At 39.8% G+C, this 18461-nt stretch overlaps 1 protein-coding gene across 1 annotated transcript in view; it reads right to left on the bottom strand.

Annotated features, from left to right (window-relative positions):
- Window positions 1–13040, bottom strand: part of mon2 (MON2 homolog, regulator of endosome-to-Golgi trafficking) — a 40548-nt gene extending 27508 nt beyond the window's left edge. Inside the window, exons 1-3 of the mRNA XM_078257443.1 lie at window positions 12538–13040; window positions 4814–4877; window positions 3058–3185 (exon numbers count right to left, since the gene is read on the bottom strand). Coding sequence (XP_078113569.1) covers window positions 3058–3185; window positions 4814–4877; window positions 12538–12645 — 300 coding nt within the window. The 5' untranslated portion in view covers window positions 12646–13040. The remainder of the gene's footprint in view (window positions 1–3057; window positions 3186–4813; window positions 4878–12537) is intronic.
- Between the last annotated feature and the right edge of the window lie 5421 nt (window positions 13041–18461).

The following is an 18461-nucleotide window of genomic DNA, read 5'->3' as shown; positions in this document are numbered from 1 at the left end:
TTTAATAACACCAAAGCTAGCTGCCAGTGCATATCATGTCACTTGATGCTCACAGAAAGTGACACTGCATGTCCTTTTGTGGGTCAAGCTGTCTAAAATACAACTAGTCCTCACGCAACCCCTCTGAGCTAGAGTCACAGGAGGTATGGTTACTTAAAAAAATTGTAAATGAAAAAGAATATCGAAAACGAGAAACATTTAACTTCCAATTTGTGTATAAAGTTTTTGTCTATCGTTTTGTTTTTAGATTCAGAAATGTATCATGTAATCTATAAAATATCACAGAATTGCAAATCTTCACATTTGAGAGGCCGGAACCGTTATCGGTGAAAATGTTTCCATACCGGTACTGATACCGGTTCCTGAACGATACTTTTTTTGATGCCAATTTTCTGAAATCAACTTTAACAACTTTTTTTCCCCCCAGCTCCTACTAGGTGAGCCCTGTCTCTGTGCGTAACGTAGAGTTGTACCTGCCTGTCTCTACGATGTGTACTCTAATCACAAACATTATTAGATCTTGGTAGAAGCATGCTGCATGCTTATTGGCTCACTGACTAGGGGTGTGAATCTTCACCGATCTACATTACATCTACAATACATTTTTCTATTAAAGCCATATAGGATATTTAATTCATCACTTTTCAAGCTTCAAAAACAAAACATTCTGCAGTGCTCTAATACTAAATAAATTGGATACATAAAACTACAGCACTGAGCACGTCACTTCCTGAATGTGCAAAACATAACAGAACATGTAAACAGAAAGGTTGTCAGGCATACATTAAATTCTAAACAGAAATAATCGATTATGGCCCGGCCGATTATCGATGACGCATCGTCCATGTCCACGATTTGATGCATCGATTATTTGATTCATTTCAACACCTCTATCACTGCCGCTGATGAGATTTACTCCTTAGGTACTGAAATTTGGTATTGAATGATGATACTCGATACTTAGGAGGCAATTCGGTCGGTGCCAAAAAAGTATTGAATTTGATACCCAGCCCTACTTGCCTCAACGTTGACTTTGTTATTGAGTGTCATGGAATCATCTAGCAAAAACAACAACCTTGTTAGCTGACACATTTGACTATGTAGATGTGGTCCAGGAGCATACAATTATCATTAAGAGTGTTTTCTTTACAGAGGTTGATACCCAGATTTGGAAATGTTGCTCCTTGGGTATTGGGCACCATCAGATGCCTGCCTAGGTGTACCAATTGAATGTCTGCCCTTTCCTATTACAACATTTTCTTTAAAAGACATTTAAACAGACCCATCTCCTTCCCCAAGGACACAAAATGACATCAACTATCACCACATTCTCTCTACACGACCCAAACTAACTAGGTTGCCTCCAGTGAAAGAATCATGGTAGACTTGTTTTGTGACGCCCTCAGGTGGCTTTTAAACCCTGCAGTTGAGAGTTGCTGATGAGTGCTGCTGGATCAGAAAATGTGTGTGTTGTAGAATATGTGAAGTTAGTTCTTAGATGTCTTTGATGTTCTAGATGTTTGTTGGGTGCAAGAGTGCGATGATAACAGCCACTCAAAGAAGAACTCTGGCAGAGGGTGGTAAAAGAAAGAAAGAAAGACAAAATGCTATCTCAAAGTCCAAGAGAAACTACCCCAAACTTCACACTAGCTGAGAAAATCTGCCTCACATGAGCTGCCCTTGAACAAGACACTCCTCACCACCAACTACTCAAGCACTTAGACTCTCCTACCACAGGCAGAAGCTTTGAAACCTGTGTAAGCCTAATTCAATAAACACCTGATATTAAAATGTAGAAAGCATGGGATGGCTCCATAAGCTTTCAATAACAGTCACTTACAGTGTACGAACACGGCAGTTGTGCATAAGCTCCAGAGGACCAGCTTTGCTTTTTCTATCCTGATGGTTTTGAATACAGGCGTTGTCCAAAGACTACAAGATGGACAACAACTGCAGGGCATAATGAGTAGTGCAACAGGAAGCTACAACCTTTCAGATGTAGCCACCAGTGACAAGAATATATTAACTTCTTATATTTACATTGCCTGATTGAGTATTGACGAGTTGCATTGATTCCTGTATTGATCTGAATGAATATACCCTTCGGACGTAAGGAACGATGTGCCTAAGGTGGTAGATGAACTTAAATTTGCAAGCGTGTGTACACTAAATGTGCAAAATCTTAAGGAACATTGAGGTCTTTGTCAATATACATTTATTCGGTAGTTGCCAAATTGGAAAGTGAGAATCAACACCCAACAACCTGTATTAATTGTGAAAAATCCATAATATGTCACTATACATATAAAGTGAAATGACAAGGAAAAACAAACAGCTGTGTTGAGTGATCAAGGTATTGCATGAGCACAAGCACACAGCATATCTGTGAAGACATATTCTCTAAGCTCTTGTTCTTTAGGGATTTGTTTTTTTAATGACCACATGGGGAAAGTATTTTTCACAGGGACGTGTATTGATTTGGCACTGTTGGGAGGATAATCACCTTGTGTCATTCTATGAAGTGGAGTGACACAATGTAATGAATCCAGATGAGAGCAGTGGGCTCTTATTGATTTCACTTCTTAAAACCACCTTACCAAAAAGATGGAGGAAATTAAGCCTGAGAGACTTTGTGGCACAACTTAATATCTGCTAGGTGTTTTTACTGTTGATGCTAGGTGTTTCTGCTCGGATTCAGAAGCTGACACAAAAAAGTCATGGCCCTCCGTCGTTCAGCCATGACAAAAACTGTGTTAGACAACACAATCTTAAGTATTCTGACTTAAGCTATACCTACATATTTCTATTTTTAATTTCTCTAATATTTTACTGGCCCCGTATATTTATCAAGAGTAACATAGACCAAGAAAGGCCAACATGTGTTTTATATTTCCTATCACACTACCGCACTGTATTAAGTATAATATGTTTTTTATTATACTGCTTTTTGATTAGGTTTAGAAATGTGCTAATCTCTATTTTGTGTGTGCACATATCTGACCTCTGAGCATAAGCCTTGGTGTACTGTATGTGTATGTCAGCTATCATGGGGCTCACCTCAGATACCACCTCGTGGGACATGAGTCTCTGGATGGCAGCCAGACACAGCTGGGTGATCTTGGGCTCTTTGGTGCCACAGCCCATCAGAAAAGGCTGCACCACCTCTGAGCTGTTCTCCTTCAGAGCTGCAGGAAAAGGACAGAGATATAGCTAAATGTCACCGTAAATTATTTTTCATATCTGTAGAGACGCTTCAAATTTAGGGGGGGGGGGGTGGCGGGATAAAAAGTAGAAGGATGCCGTCACACAATTCACATAAATGGTTTACAATGCCTTACATTAACATCAAATATGTTGCTGCATAAAACAAAGAATGCCGTTTTAGGAATCAAATTCAAGCTTGTTAATAATAATAATAATATATAATAATCTGAAACCCTTGATGTATTAAAATCACTATCAGTATAAAATACTAGTGCTGCGGAGGAAGGGATGGAGAACAAATATTGTACCAAGGCACAGATGTAATGGTCAAACCTACAGAATAAAATACCAGAAAGAGACACTCTGTATCTTTAAATAACCATCTGGGGATGCTCCAGTGCTCAATTATTAATCCAAGTTCGATAACGAACAACTTGTTGATCCAACTTCTTTTAACTATCAAAGATTGAAGATATATTTGTACTGGGTTTAATTATGGAATTTAAAATGGTTATTTACAACAATGTGTATAAAAAGAAATGTGGCCTCGATATATCCGTGCTGTCTAATCACAACAGTGAACCAATGCTTTGCATCCAACTACCTGTATCATTTTCATTCCTTCATTATACAGTATTTCGTTTATGCCATGATTTACACCTGCACAACCTGTTTTTCACCAGTCAGTCTTTTTGTAACATCTCATCAAGCTGCTGTGACAACTACCAAATCCATTAAGGGAACAAAGATAAATGAGCTCTTCTACAATGAGTTGCTGTGCAGTTTGCAGAGGGCCAGTCAGAGTCAGACTATCAACAGTAGAACTCGGAAAATGTCAACTATGTGTCAACTCTGCAAATGTTGCTAAAAGCTGGACATTGTTGATCTAGACAGCATAGAAATAATGTTCTATTCAAGCATTTAAGAGACCCACCACATTTGAAGAGTGCTTTATAGTGAATTCAGAGGGACGCGGTCAGCTAAATGGAATCAATCTCGGTAATTTACAGATAAAGCTGATGGATGAGCACTATATACTGGTAGATTAATATGCAGGTCTCCTTCATCTTATAGTGTACTGGGTGACGGATAAATATGACATATTTCCGGAGGAATCAAAGGTCATGTGCTTACAGTACATGCACATGAATCACCATAGGCTGACTGCAAAAAATTATCTAAAAATCTAAATACAGTGGATGTCTCTTGTATGCAAAAACTGTCCTGTGGACATAAAAACACGAATACTATTGTTTGCTTGTATTTTTTATTCATATGGGACAGTGCCAACTAATCAACATCTACACTGTAAAAACAAAAATTATGTAAATATACCAGTTAGTGATTAAAACAGTAACTTTGCACCTGTAATCCAAAACCAAAAAAAAAAAAAAAAAAAAAATCAGACAAAGCAGGGTAATACTATCAAGCATAATCTAATTTAATAGATCAAATTCGAATCTAAAGATCAAATTCAATATCAATAACTCAACAAGATACAATATTGTGTGGGAGAATTCATGAGAACTCATTTCAATTGCACACTCTGACAAAAGGGGAAACTAGATATCTCAATTGTGTTAAACCACCACCCTTATGACTTTCTTACCTGCCAGTATGTCTGTATTCCTGGCTGCAATGGTTTTAATCTTCACAATGCCAGACTCTGCGGCCTAGGAGGTAAAAAGAGAGAATAGACATTCAATGTAACATGTATCAAAAGGTGCTGACGGTGCAGCACCACTGTGCTACCGGTGGTAGACACAACCTCTGGCCACAGGGGAGAAACAGGAAGGCCTGACTGCAGAGAGACAGACAGAGGGCTGGTAAACCTGTTAAAAATAGGCTTTAACTTGAGAAGGATGTGCTAGTACAAAGCGATTTCCCTAGCGAGGTGTCTGGCAGGGGTGAAATGGTAAGGCGGAAGGTGGAATGTCAAGAGAGAGAAAGGGCATGAGGAGGGGATGACATGGAGAAAGACTAACGCGTGAGTCAGTCTGTGTGACAGAAACAGAGATACCGAGCATTTACCAGTAAAAAAACAAACAAACAAACAAACTAAAAAACAGACTGTTCTTATCTTTTACAACAACTGCAAGCTACCGCAAGACTGCCTATAGTCTCTCCCCCATCACTTCTTCTCCCTCTCATTGTTTTTCATTACCATGAGAAAACACCACTTTTCATACTGCAAATCACCTGTCTAAAAGTGCAAATGTGTACCTTTAGACATTAACTGCACGGCAAGATCATAACTAGCCTATATTATTTATCTTCTTTATCAGTCATCTCAATTAGCATTTATCCTTTGGCAACCTGATTCTGAGGTATCTAGCATCAGAAAAGCCCACTTATAGCAGAAAGAGGCATTCTGTTTGGCCATACATTGAGCCATTCCATTTTTTTTTTATTTCATGTGTTTTATCACTGTTGTTGGGATGAGTTTGTTTCAAATGAGGAAAATATAGCATTTAATCAATTTACTATTTTAATCTGGAGAAAAGCACACAGCTTGTAATCACATCTGGCATATTGATGATGTCAGTGGTGACAGCAACACCTTCAACTGAGCAAACAGCCAGCGGGCCAACATTACCTTGATGCATTTTTCATTCAGCTACTGCATTGTCTGACTACATCCCAAGCATGCATGTGTTACAAATGACTTGAATCTCATCATCCTATAATCTCTGCAGCCACAGAAATATGGTATGAAAATAAGACATTGTATCTAAGTGACCACTAAGTGACCATTTCAAGTCTAACATGGTGAAAATGTCTTATTAGTGAAAAAAGCAGCTAAACAGTCTACCGACATACTCTGTGTATGATATGCAAGCACAAAATGATAAGCAAGTCATACTACTTTGGATTAAACACAATTGACGGGGAGAAATAATGCAATTGCCCTAATAATAATAACAATAATAATAATAATAATAATAACAACAACAACAACTGTATAACTTTCATTGACATGTCATTTGAACAGCCACAAGGTCGGCCACCGTGGAAGTCAACAACTCTTAATTTGCTGAACGGTTACCAAGCAAGTGCTGGTTGGTGGGTTGGGCTGTTACAAACTGAGCTGGCCTATTACCATACGGCTCCTTAAAAAGTTAATCTCCAAAAAAATGCTAGTTTCCCTTTCCTCCTTTGTTCCTCAAACATTGCCAGAGGTCTTTACAGGGCAATAAGCAGAACATAGAGGTTTTCTTTTGTCCCAAATAACTACAACCATGCTGTGGCTACTTTTGATATTCCCATAATATACTGTAGCTATGAAGGATAACTGGAGAGACAAGTGCCTCGAACTGTAAAGTATGGGGTAGTGGTGAGGTTTTTTTGAGAAATGAACAGCTGAAACAATATTTCCAGCTTTATAATAAAGGCCTGGGCAATGTTTTGTCTTGATTTGCATTGGTCATTTAAATTTAGACCTATGTTGCAGCTGTGGTCGGATGAGTTTAGGGCTGCAACGATAAGTCCAATGATCAATGAACATGAAAATAAATAAATCGACAAATTTGATGATCAATAATTGTTGATGTCATTTATCAAGGAAACACTTGCTGTTATTTTGCCAGCATCTCAAACTATGATAATTTGCTGCTTTGATCAGTTTTATATAATTGTAAATATATAGGTTTTATTATTTAAAGAAACCACTTTTAGCTCTGGTCTTTGATATTCGTTATTTGTTATTGCAGCCTAAGATTAGTTGTTCTTCAGTAGCTGCTGCATTTCAGATTTATTCAAACCTGTGATGCACTATCAATGCCTGACATAGCACAACATAACCTAACTGCGCTACAGCTATCAATCTAGTCAACTGAAATGAGTCACCTAAAAATCCTGCAGCCTGTGGCCAAAGGGCAGTGAGAGAGATGAGCATGTTTTCTCCAATCACCAAGTTATAAATAGTAGTTCAAGTCCCCTTCAAATACTTCTGATAAGTTCCACAAAGGCTCTTATCAAAAGACCCGTCTTTTCCAAAATGGCCATGTAAGTTTAAAAACGAGACCAGATTGATGATGATAGAAGTGAGACAATATTGAAGGTATTAGCCATAACCAGGTATTTGTGGTCCACAGAATGTCAAATGATAATAGTGGCTGTTAGAGAGGGATTTAACACGAGGCTAATGATGATGAGACACAAAAGTACACCCTAAAAAAAAAAATAATAATAATAATCTCATCTGTCCATTGCACAACTCTCTGACGCTACTGAAGAATCTGAGAATCAGTCAAATAAAATAAAACCAGTAAAAAAATGAATGCCTCTAATTAGAAGCTGTGTGTGTGTGTGTGTGTGTGTGTGTGTGTGTGTTTCCTTTGTTCAGCCTCGAGTGGACCCATGTGCTCATTCTGGAAACCCATGACAATAAATCCCTGCATGTAAAAAAAAAAAAAAAAAAAAAACATTTTTGTGCACAAAACCTCGTCAACCCCCACAATGAAATTATTTTTGATACTGGCCTTCTTCTTGACTTAAAACAGTGCAATATCTCTTTTTGCATGTAAACACATTTCCCACCTACTTCCTCACAGAAGGTGCTGTTTAAGCTTTCTGTTGTAAAGTGTAGACCTGACTTCTCTGAAAACTGTCAGCATTATTAAGTCACCACCATATGGAGGGAAATACCACTGGCCTGATGAGGTCATTGTAACAGAAAGTAGAAACTCCAGGAGCATTTCTTTCATCAGTCTTTCTGAAAGATTAAAACTTGATGGAGGTTTTTTTTTTTTTTTTAATCTATATTCTTAGTTGGGTGGCTACAGTACTACTGTGCTTGATAGTAAAATGTACTATTTTAATTATAGCCAATGGCATGTTGTCCGGGTCTCATGGTTGCTGTAGTTGTTGATAGCTGACTAAATGCTTTATATCTAGCTTAAAATCCTAATGCATCTTCAAAATGGCTTTCAGTGTGACTAGGGCTGGGTATCAGACCTGAACACTTTTCGGTACCACCCAAAATGTGTCCATAGCATTGGGTGTCAAAAGTATAGACTATTGGCATTGCATGCTTGGTTAGCTTCTTATGGTTTGTTCACTTATGGCTTGATTTGATATTTCTTGATCCAGACTAACTTTGTAACTTTAGACAATTTCATTCAGGCAGAGTTCTTGTGAGGCTACTTGGGTCAAGACAACAATTAAACAATGATACAATGTTTTGGAAAAGTTTGGCATATTTTATCAAATTAAAAAAGGGCTTATGTATTAAATATGTTTATAATAGTCAAACCCAGGTACTCGTTACTGCCGACGTAAACGGTAGTAACGAGACCGAATAAGAGCGAAAATTTTGGTGCATGACTTTACACTACATTCGACAGCAGGTAACGTTAGCCTACCTTTAGCTAGCAGCTGGATTAAACACGGTTAAAACGCTGACAGCTAACGTTAAACAGTGCAAAGTGTGACTGTATTTCACCGTAGAGGATTCAAACACCGGGACATAACAGTCTGCACTGCAGCGCAGCAGCTGCAGTTGTCGGAAAAACAACACAGTTCGCTTGAAACAGGTAGCCTTGTGGTGCATTCAAAGTTATTGTAAAATACCCTTTTCCCATCTGGTGGTTGTTTTTGTCGTTCAACAGCAATTTACTGGTGAAATAAGTTGTTATTACATTATTATTAAATCTTTAATTTTGACCATATGGCCTTAGCAATAAACAAGCCGTTCTTTAATGTCGCAGACTGTTGTTTAGTACCCTTCTTTTTTTTTTTTTTTACTTTTTTAAAAAAGTATCGGTTCAGGCACCGTTTAGGTACCGGCACTAGGGCTGCACGATATTTTGTTTCATCGTCTACATCGCGATGTGCGCATGCGCGATGTTGACGACAACTTCTTTGCTGCTTGATAAAAAAGTAAACTTTCACCGTTCTCCTTTTCCATGATTGTTACCGGCCGACCCTACAAAATCACCCCAGTAGTTGAGAATGATTTAGTATTTCTAAATAGGGCTATTTATGTCCTCTTGTAAAAATTACTTTTTTTTTTTCATATTGCAATATATATCGCAGGGGAAAAAAATATCGCAATGTAAGTTTTTTCCAATATCGTGCATGCCTAACCGGCACTGTTCTCAAAGTATCGCTTTAGCACCGGTATCGGAAAAAACCCAAACCATACCTAACCCTGTACAGTATATTACAAATTCCAAGTATTGTCCATGCTAATAGTTTAGAATTCTATGGATGCAAACAGTTAAGCAAAAATGCTGTGACTGCAGTTACCATTACAATCCTGGACAAAGTTGATTTTAAAATCTCAACACCCAGCAGAAAGGAACACATTAAACACTGGTGTCAGCTGTACAAACCATGGCCGAACCAGACCGTATCAGAAAGTGCTCTGTACTTCAGTTCTCCAGGCCCTTTATTGTGTGGAGATCCTCAAAGCGGAACTGATCCACGTCTGAGAGCCAGCTCATTTCCCTCAAAAGCAACATTAGTGAAGCTCATCATAGATCGACTTCCTTAGAAACATGCTGTGAGTCTATAAACTCAGCAGTTTTTTGGAACTGACTTAGCATATTATGAAAAAGGGCTTATTCAGTCAGAGTTTCAGTGCAATAGTATCAGTTCACCAAGTCCTCACTCCATGTTGCTAGTTACTTTGTCTCTGTACAGCCTACATGATCTGTCTAGCAAATAAGTTGTTCCAAGCCGGCCATGCAAAGGTTGCCCATAATGCTTTCAATAGCCTAATTCTGCTGGTTTTCTAAGACCAGCAGTCACATTTCACTGTGAGCCACATGCAGTTGACAGCACTTGACCCATCCACAGAAGAGCATTGTGCTGGCTGCTTGAGGTTTTTTGTCCACCTAGGAAAAAGCAATCAGAACACAGCAAACAGCGATGCCTTGTCAGTTTCACTGACTCAATGAGAAAGCGGTTCTGAGTGTCTGATGCTAAGATGCAGAAAAATCAATGGGACTCTTCTTGGCTCCTCTTAACCCAGATAAACCACTGGCTCTGGTGCAAAGTCTCTGTGGGAGATGGACTGGGAAACGGGGGAGGAACTGGAATGTAGATGGGCTGGGAAATGAGGACAAGGCTTCCTCGTTCTTCTTTTGCAATAAGGATACAATGTTTTGGTATTGAGTTTTGAAAATGTAAAAAACAAAGATGAAAGTAATTCATTTAAAATGTTTATGCAGCTAATTCATTTTTAAATGTAAATATTAAAATGTGGAGCTCTGTTAAATAAACTGAAAATATTAAAAATAAAATCAAAATCTGAGAAAGGATAGAGTGAGGATTACATTTCTGTGCTATAACAGGCACACAAATAATTTGAATTCACAACAATGGCCACCAGTACTCAGCTTGTTTGTAGCACAATAACATCCCAGCAAATATAACAGCTCAAATTGGAAAATGTTGCTTCAATCACACTATCAACCGGAGCGTGAGTGAGCTCAGGTTGGGCGGGGGGGGGGGACACACCAAAGTGGCGCCCTGTGCTGCTGTGATCCCTGAGGGGAATGTATTGACAAGGACCAGGAAACATGGGGTGGTGATAAAGCAATATTAAAGGAGATGGTTTATAAGGCCCCTAGGCAAGGGCCTAGAGATGCCAGAGATGTGAGACCAGATGTACGTATGCACTGTATGCAGTGACGGAACATATCGGAACTGGAAGCACTTGGTGAACCATTTCTTTTTCTCAGAGTAATGTTGTCTTTAACCATGGTGAGAACTGAGAGAAAACAAACTAAGCCGGCGTAGCCTGATATGTATTGCCCCGCTGAGCTGGTTAATGAATATTTCCATGTCCTCAAAAGCCCCACATACAATGCAGCATTTCAGCTATTGGCCTGTGTGACTATGCAAGCAAGCATTGAGCTTGCTTTACCTGGGAATTACAGGGAATTAAGGTAAAGAGGATCTGACTGAGATGTTGTCAGTTGAATCACATAACATTGGCAAACATTGGCTGCTCTCTGTGTGCATTTCAGTGACAAGTAAATGATAGAATAGCATCCATATGTCCACAAATGTAGCATGTTCAAACCATAACAGCAAGTGAATGGAAGTTGTGTTAATCCAATATTGTATGTCACCAGCTTCATAATTTTATGTTAATGTTATGTTGTCCAGATGAAAATTAACTCTAAACCCATCCCTGTGGACTGCTGAACTCAGATTCGATAATAAAGAGGGTTGTGTTGGTTGAGGCAAAACTGAGTCATAACAGCTGGGTTGACTGCGGTCTTCTCCATGTGAATCTAACAATACACATACACTGTAGAAGGCCCTGACATTGCACCTCTTTGTACTATTCAGTTTTTAAATTAAGCCATGATGTCACCAACAGTGCTACACAACGAAGCCAGTCAGCAGCCGCAAACAGGGAGTCATTCCAAGGAATATAAAAAAAAAAACTGAAAAAAAATGTTTGTTAGCTGTGTCAATGCTGACAAGCTTGTTGTGCGAAACAAACTTGCAACGTCAGATCCTTGACAGATCTATTCAGGCCAAACAGAGGTCTTCATAAACAAAACCCTTTCGCTAAAAATAGCTAACCTTGCAATTGCCCACTCATTAATGCACTACTGCCCTGGTATCAAATTTAAAGTGTCTGCTTCTCACAAATCACAAAAAAATATCACTAGTGGTATTTAACTAGCCAAGCTGATTGTTTTGGTTTTAGTTGTGGATGTTCTGAGCTAGCCATCTCTGATTTCTGCAACCATCCCCACACAATACAACAGGTTTGAATAGAAAAGTGTTGGAGGTGCTGAAAGCATTGGAAAATGAGAGCCCAGAGACAATGTCATGTTATGTCAATGTTATTTTTCAAAGACCTTATGGTGTACATGTGAGGAAATATATTTCGGTGAGTGTGTGTTATTTGGATGACTTGACCCTTTATCATACAGTTTATGTGGCATATCGTTTTGTTTTGTTTCAATGGCTAAATTGTACAGTACCACTCTCTAGCAATAAGTGATCGCAAAGTGGGGAATGAAAGGCAACAATTCACTATATGAATGCTTCACATTAGCCTTAATAACCAAAGGGTGTGACACATGGCACCTGTATATCCCTTTAATTGAACGCGTGGTTGGCAGGAAGGCCCAGCAGCTGACAACTTTTAATTTAACGTTACCCGTATGAGGACAACTCAGCGTCCACATCCCACAACAGAGTAACGTTAGAGGCCCGGTGTTTGGTGGGTGGGGAAATGGGCTCAAACAAACAAATTCAACAAACAAAATCCATATCATTACGAATATAAGCTCAGATACACAAATGAAACGAGCTGCTTAACACTACGGTAACGGCTCAGTAAAGCTAACTAGCCGGGCTAACCTCTTTGACTGGGGGGAATTTCTTCTTGCACTCCATGGACAGAGACCGCAGGTCCGTCTGCATGTTCTCCAGCAATTTCTTCACTGCTTCTGGACTGCTGGTCGACATCTTTGACGGGGTCTTCGACAGAAATCTCAAGAAACTTCACACGATAAAGAATGCGGGAGCGCAGTCTCCCCCCACCCATCCACAGCGGGAATGTAGTCCGTTGCTACTTTATTCGGCTCCCTTGGAAAATAAAATAAAAACGCCGCGGTCCATTGATACAGTAACCCACTTCTCTGCTTTGAGCGTCCGTGCGCAGGAGAACAGCGATGACACCGGCATATGTTCCTCTTCTTCAAAGCCCGTTGACATTAGCTTCGTAAAGTAGCATCACTCCCCTTTATTTCGGGTTCTTACAGCTGCTCATGAATCGAATATGTTTGGCAAATTAAGTAGACTGCCATCAGCGGCCGTCAGCTCCACTTCCCTTCCCACAATGCTTCGGTGGACAGTGACACGTCACTTGGACTTCCGTAAACAGTGACAGATTCAGAAGGATGACTACAGCGACCCCTGCTGGGGAAGCTTGATACAGACAGGCGCTTCTTACTTCTGTTATGTCGACATGGACCACCTAAAGGCTAGGAAAGATGTTGCAGCAGCAGTTTAGATGGTTTTAACAACATATGTTATTGTTTCAATTATACAGTCGTAGAGTGTAACTTACTTGGGTATATTACGTATAATTTTGATGTAGGCCTGTGTGTACTTTAGGGGAGTATTACAATGTTCTGCTATTACATTTTACAGAGGACCATTCTGTATGTTTTCCTCCACTGCATTTAACTGACAGCTGCTGTTGGTAGTTTTGGGTACACATTGTGATTTTGCATCCAAAACACATGACTTATTTATAAAATATGATGAATTGTTAGGGTTAAATGGCCCAACAGTATACAAAGTAGTTAAACTGAGCCCCAACCAACATTAAAATGCTGTTTACATCTTTATGCATCAGAATATGAATCCAGTACTAAAATCTGTAATAATATAACACTGACAATGGGCATTTTTGCTTCAGATAGTTTAAGTACAGTTGTTTATAGTGGTACTTCTGCCCTTTTACCAAATAACATTTTGAATGCAGGACTCTTACTTGTCATTGAGTATTCTTACACTGTGGTATTGTTCCTTTTATTTTGGTAAATCATCTCAATATTTGTTAAATACATAACTGATAATCAAAACGTAGACATTATTCTATTGAAAAGTGAAAACAAACAGTTTATAATTCACATGCATTCAGAATGCCAGTTTACTGTACTTTATATATTATATATATATATATTTATTTTAAGGTTAATGATTCGGTAGGACGGCATGCTTGAAGAGATAGATGCATTAAAGTAGGTGCCATAATCAGCATAGATATTGTTTACAAGACTGAAAAAATTATACGTGCAGGTTTGGTAAACAGGAGCATCCATTCCCTGAGGCTGCACAGTGACACTGCCTGTGTAGAGAGGCAGGTCTCTATTACAGTAAACAGACTGCACTATAGGTACCTGATTCTTTTTTTTGTCCTGGCTCAGATTTCTGGCTTTTCCACTACAGTTTTCAGAAAGAACTAGGTTAATCATTATTTTTCTTTGAATTCTAAAAACAAGAAACTTCGGTCTTTTATCAGTATTCAAAATGTAGGTGCTGCTCATCTCACAAGAAGCCCTCCACCCGTTGCTTTTTGTTAGCTGCTGGAGTTTTGTGTTGTCTTGCTGAAGAAACAGCTTGTGTCCTCAGGGTCCTCCACACCTCCTTAAATCCTTCTGAATTGTGATAAAAGGGAAAACCACAAACAGCACAGAGACTAGCAACAGCAAAGAGTTACTTTCAGATTAGTTGGCTTCCTTAAATAAATTATTTAATTATTATTAATAGTTATTATATTAATAAAATCACAAACTTTACTTTTTGGATTGGAGTATTTTATATATTAAAACCGTTTTGCCTGGCCATCAAATTATTGCTGCTCAGTAGCACAGAACCTTTTAATACTGGTAATAATACTTTATCCATCTTCGTCCACTTATCCGGTATCGGGTCGCGGGGGGAGCAACTCAATTGTACAATTGTATGTGTCAATTTGACTAAATGTCAAATTGAGACATACATACATTTAATTTAGCCCCACATTCTTAATCTTGTCAGAACATTAAATGGGACTAGGAATACCCCAAGCAATTCACAATATTTCTGGAGATTTTCAGTACTTTGAGATGTGAAGAAATGACAGATTAAAGCTGATTTGTACACTGCCCTGCAAAGGCAAAAGACCTTAACTCGCTAAAGTGTGAAACTGAGAAAAATGACTTTAAAGTTTCTGTTTTGTCCAGACAAAAGTATTATAGGTAGGACTCCCAAAATTTGACAACTAGTTGCTATAATGAAGAAATGTTTGTATGCAAAAAATATTGAGCTCAAAATTTACCTTTGACCCTTGTTTGGCAGTTACTGTACTCTGCTTTTCTATCATGTGCCAAAAACAAGGAGTCAAAAAACAAGGCAAAAGGCAGTAACTAACATATAATCAATATTTGCTTGCTGTTCACCATACTTACATCCATTATAAGAACACCTAACCAAGGTCTAGTCATCATGGTATTTGTTTTAAATTATATAGAAGACCTTTGGTTGTTCCTATTTAGTGCTATAATGATCAGGATAGTGCTGCAACACTAACACAGTTAAACAGTGTGACAGATGAGTTACTTTGCAGTACAGTATGTGAATAAATACAAGAAATATTTTCTCAATAAAGATAATTTAATTATAATTGAATACAAAGGTACAGTATCTCACAAAAGTGAGTACACCCCTCACATTTTAGTAAATATTTCATTATATCTTTTAATGGGACAACACTGAAGAAATTACACTTTGCTACAATGTAAAGTATTAAGTGTACAGCTTGTATAACAGTGTAAATGTGCTGTCCCCTCAAAATAACTCAACACACAGCCATTTATGTCTAAACCGCTGGCAACAAATTTTATTTTATTTTTAAAGGCCAGTTATTTGATGGATCCAGGATACTATGCATCCTGATAAAGTTCCCTTGGCCTTTGGAATTAAAATAGCCCCACATCATCACATACCCTTCACCATATCTAGAGATTGGCATGGGGTACTTTCCATAACGTCATCTCTCAACCAAACCCTTGGAGGACCCCACAGTGCCCCACAATATCCAACATCCCCCAGGTGCTACAGATCCTTGCACACAAAAACAACCAGACATAAGAACAGCTTCTTTCCCACAGCCATCACTATCCTGAACTGCTGATAAGTGGGGTCATCCCCACTTTGGCCATTCACCTACACATTACATACTTTATCATTCCAATATGCCAATATGTTCTGGGGAGCCTTACCTTCAGGGAACGTTCCCGCAACCATAAATTGTTAACTGGGTTAGGTTAACATGTGACTGCTAACTCCCTGGTGCATTAAAATGGACTAACAGTTAGAGCTGAAGATCTGTGTCCAAACCCGGGTTCAGGATTGAGTTTGGTTGGGTTCGGCATCGGGTTGGCCGGGTTCGGGGTTGGGTTTGGCCGGGTGCGGGGTTGGGTTTGGCCGGGTTCGGGATCGGGTCACCGGGTTCGGGTTAGGCCGGGTTCAGGATTGGGTTCAGTCGGGTTCGGTAGAGTTCGGCGTCAGATTCGGTCAGTATTGGGTTCGGTCAGTCGGATTCAGGATCGGGTTCGGTCGGGTTTGGCATCGGTTTCGGGGGGGTTCGGGATCTGGTTCGGGGTCGGGTTCGGTCGGGAAATCTTATCTCTGTGGCAATATTCACAGGACAGTATGTTAAAAATGTATTTATTTTTGTAACAGTGTTATTGTTATGCATTGAATATAATAAGGTATATCCATGAAATATGTCACTTAGTCAGGGGTCGTCAGTTTACCCATTTATAGTAAAGGGGTCACAAAAAGGTTGGGAACCACTGCCCCCTCCCTGTATAGGCCGACAGGTGATGTGGAGGTTTCCAATCAAACATCCCTTTACTGCTTCACAAGGCTTTTATTGAGCTTAGAAATAACTCCCGCTTGTTGCATAGCCTTAGGTTGACATGTGAATGCTAACTCCCTGGTGCATTAAAATGGATTAACAGTTAGAGCTGAAGATCTTTGCCCCAACCCGGGTTTGGGATTGAGTTTGGTTGGGTTCAGCATCGGGTTTGGCTGGGTTTCGGGGATCGGGTTTGGCCGGGTTCGCGGGTTGGGTTTCAGCCAGGGTTCGGGATCGGGTCACCGGGTTCTGTAGGGTTTAGTCGGGTTCAGGCATTAGGTTCAGTCAGGGTTCGGCTAGGGTTCGGCATCAGATTCGGTCAGTATTGGGTTTCGGTCAGTCGGAGTTCAGGATCGGGTTCGGTCGGGTTTGGCATCGTTTTCGGGGGGGTTCGGGATCTGGTTCGGGGTCGGGTTCGGTCGGGAAATCTTATCTCTGTGGCAAATATTCACAGGACAGTATCTGTTAAAAAATGTATTTATTTTTGTAACAGTGTTATTGTTATGCATTGAATATAATAAGGTATATCCATGAAATATGTCACTTAGTCAGGGGTCGTCAGTTTACCCATTTATAGTAAAGGGGTCACAAAAAGGTTGGGAACCACTGCCCCCTCCCTGTATAGGCCGACAGGTGATGTGGAGGTTTCCAATCAAACATCCCTTTACTGCTTCACAAGGCTTTTATTGAGCTTAGAAATAACTCCCGCTTGTTGCATAGCCTTAGGTTGACATGTGAATGCTAACTCCCTGGTGCATTAAAATGGATTAACAGTTAGAGCTGAAGATCTTTGCCCCAACCCGGGTTTGGGATTGAGTTCGGTTGGGTTCAGCATCGGGTTTGGCTGGGTTTGGGATCGGGTTCAGCCGGGTTCGCGATCGGGTTCAGCCGGGTTCGGCTGGGTTCGGGTTCTGTAGGGTTTGGTCGGGTTCGGCATAAGGTTCAGTCAGGTTCGGCTGGGTTCGGCATCAGGTTCGGTTGGGTTTGGTACGGGGTTAAGGATCGGGTTCAGGCGGGTTCGGGGTCGAGTTCGGTTGGGAAATCTCATCTCTGTGGAAATATTCACAGGACAGTATCTGTTAAAAATGTATTTGTGTGTTGCATTGAATATAATAAGGTATATCCATGAAATACAGTGGGGCAAAAAAGTATTTAGTCAAGCACCAATTGTGCAAGTTCTCCCACTTAAAAAGATGAGAGAGGCCTGTAATTTTCATCATAGGTACACTTCAACTATGAGAGACAAAATGAGAAAAAAAATCCAGAAAATCACATTGTAGGATTTTTAATAAATTTATTTGCAAATTCCTCAGGAAAAAAAGTATTTGGTCACCTACAAACAAGCAAGATTTCTGGCTTTCACAGACCTGTAACTTCTTCTTTAAGAGGCTCCTCTGTCCTCCACTCATTACCTGTATTAATGGCACCTGTTTGAACTTGTTATCAGTATAAAAAAACACCTGTCCACAACCTCAAACAGTCACACTCCAAACTCCACTATGGCCACGACCAAAGAGCTGTCAAAGGACACCAGAAACAAAATTGTAGACCTGCACCAGGCTGGGAAGACTGAATCTGCAATAGGTAAGCAGCTTGGTGTGAAGAAATCAACTGTGGGAGCAATTATAAGAAAATGGAAGACATACAAGACCACTAATAATCTCCCTCAATCCGGGGCTCCACGCAAGATCTCACCCCGTGGGGTCAAAATGATCACAAGAACAGTGAGCAAAAATCCCAGAACCACACGGGGGGACCTAGTGAATGACCTGCAGAGAGCTGGGACCAAAGTAACAAAGGCTACCATCAGTAACACACTACGCCGCCAGCGACTCAAATCATGCAGTGCCAGACATGTCCCCCTGCTTAA

This window comes from Sander vitreus, chromosome 8 (assembly GCF_031162955.1).
Source record: "Sander vitreus isolate 19-12246 chromosome 8, sanVit1, whole genome shotgun sequence".
Classification (NCBI taxonomy): Eukaryota; Metazoa; Chordata; class Actinopteri; order Perciformes; family Percidae; genus Sander; species Sander vitreus.
This window is presented reverse-complemented; position numbering and strand designations above follow the sequence as displayed.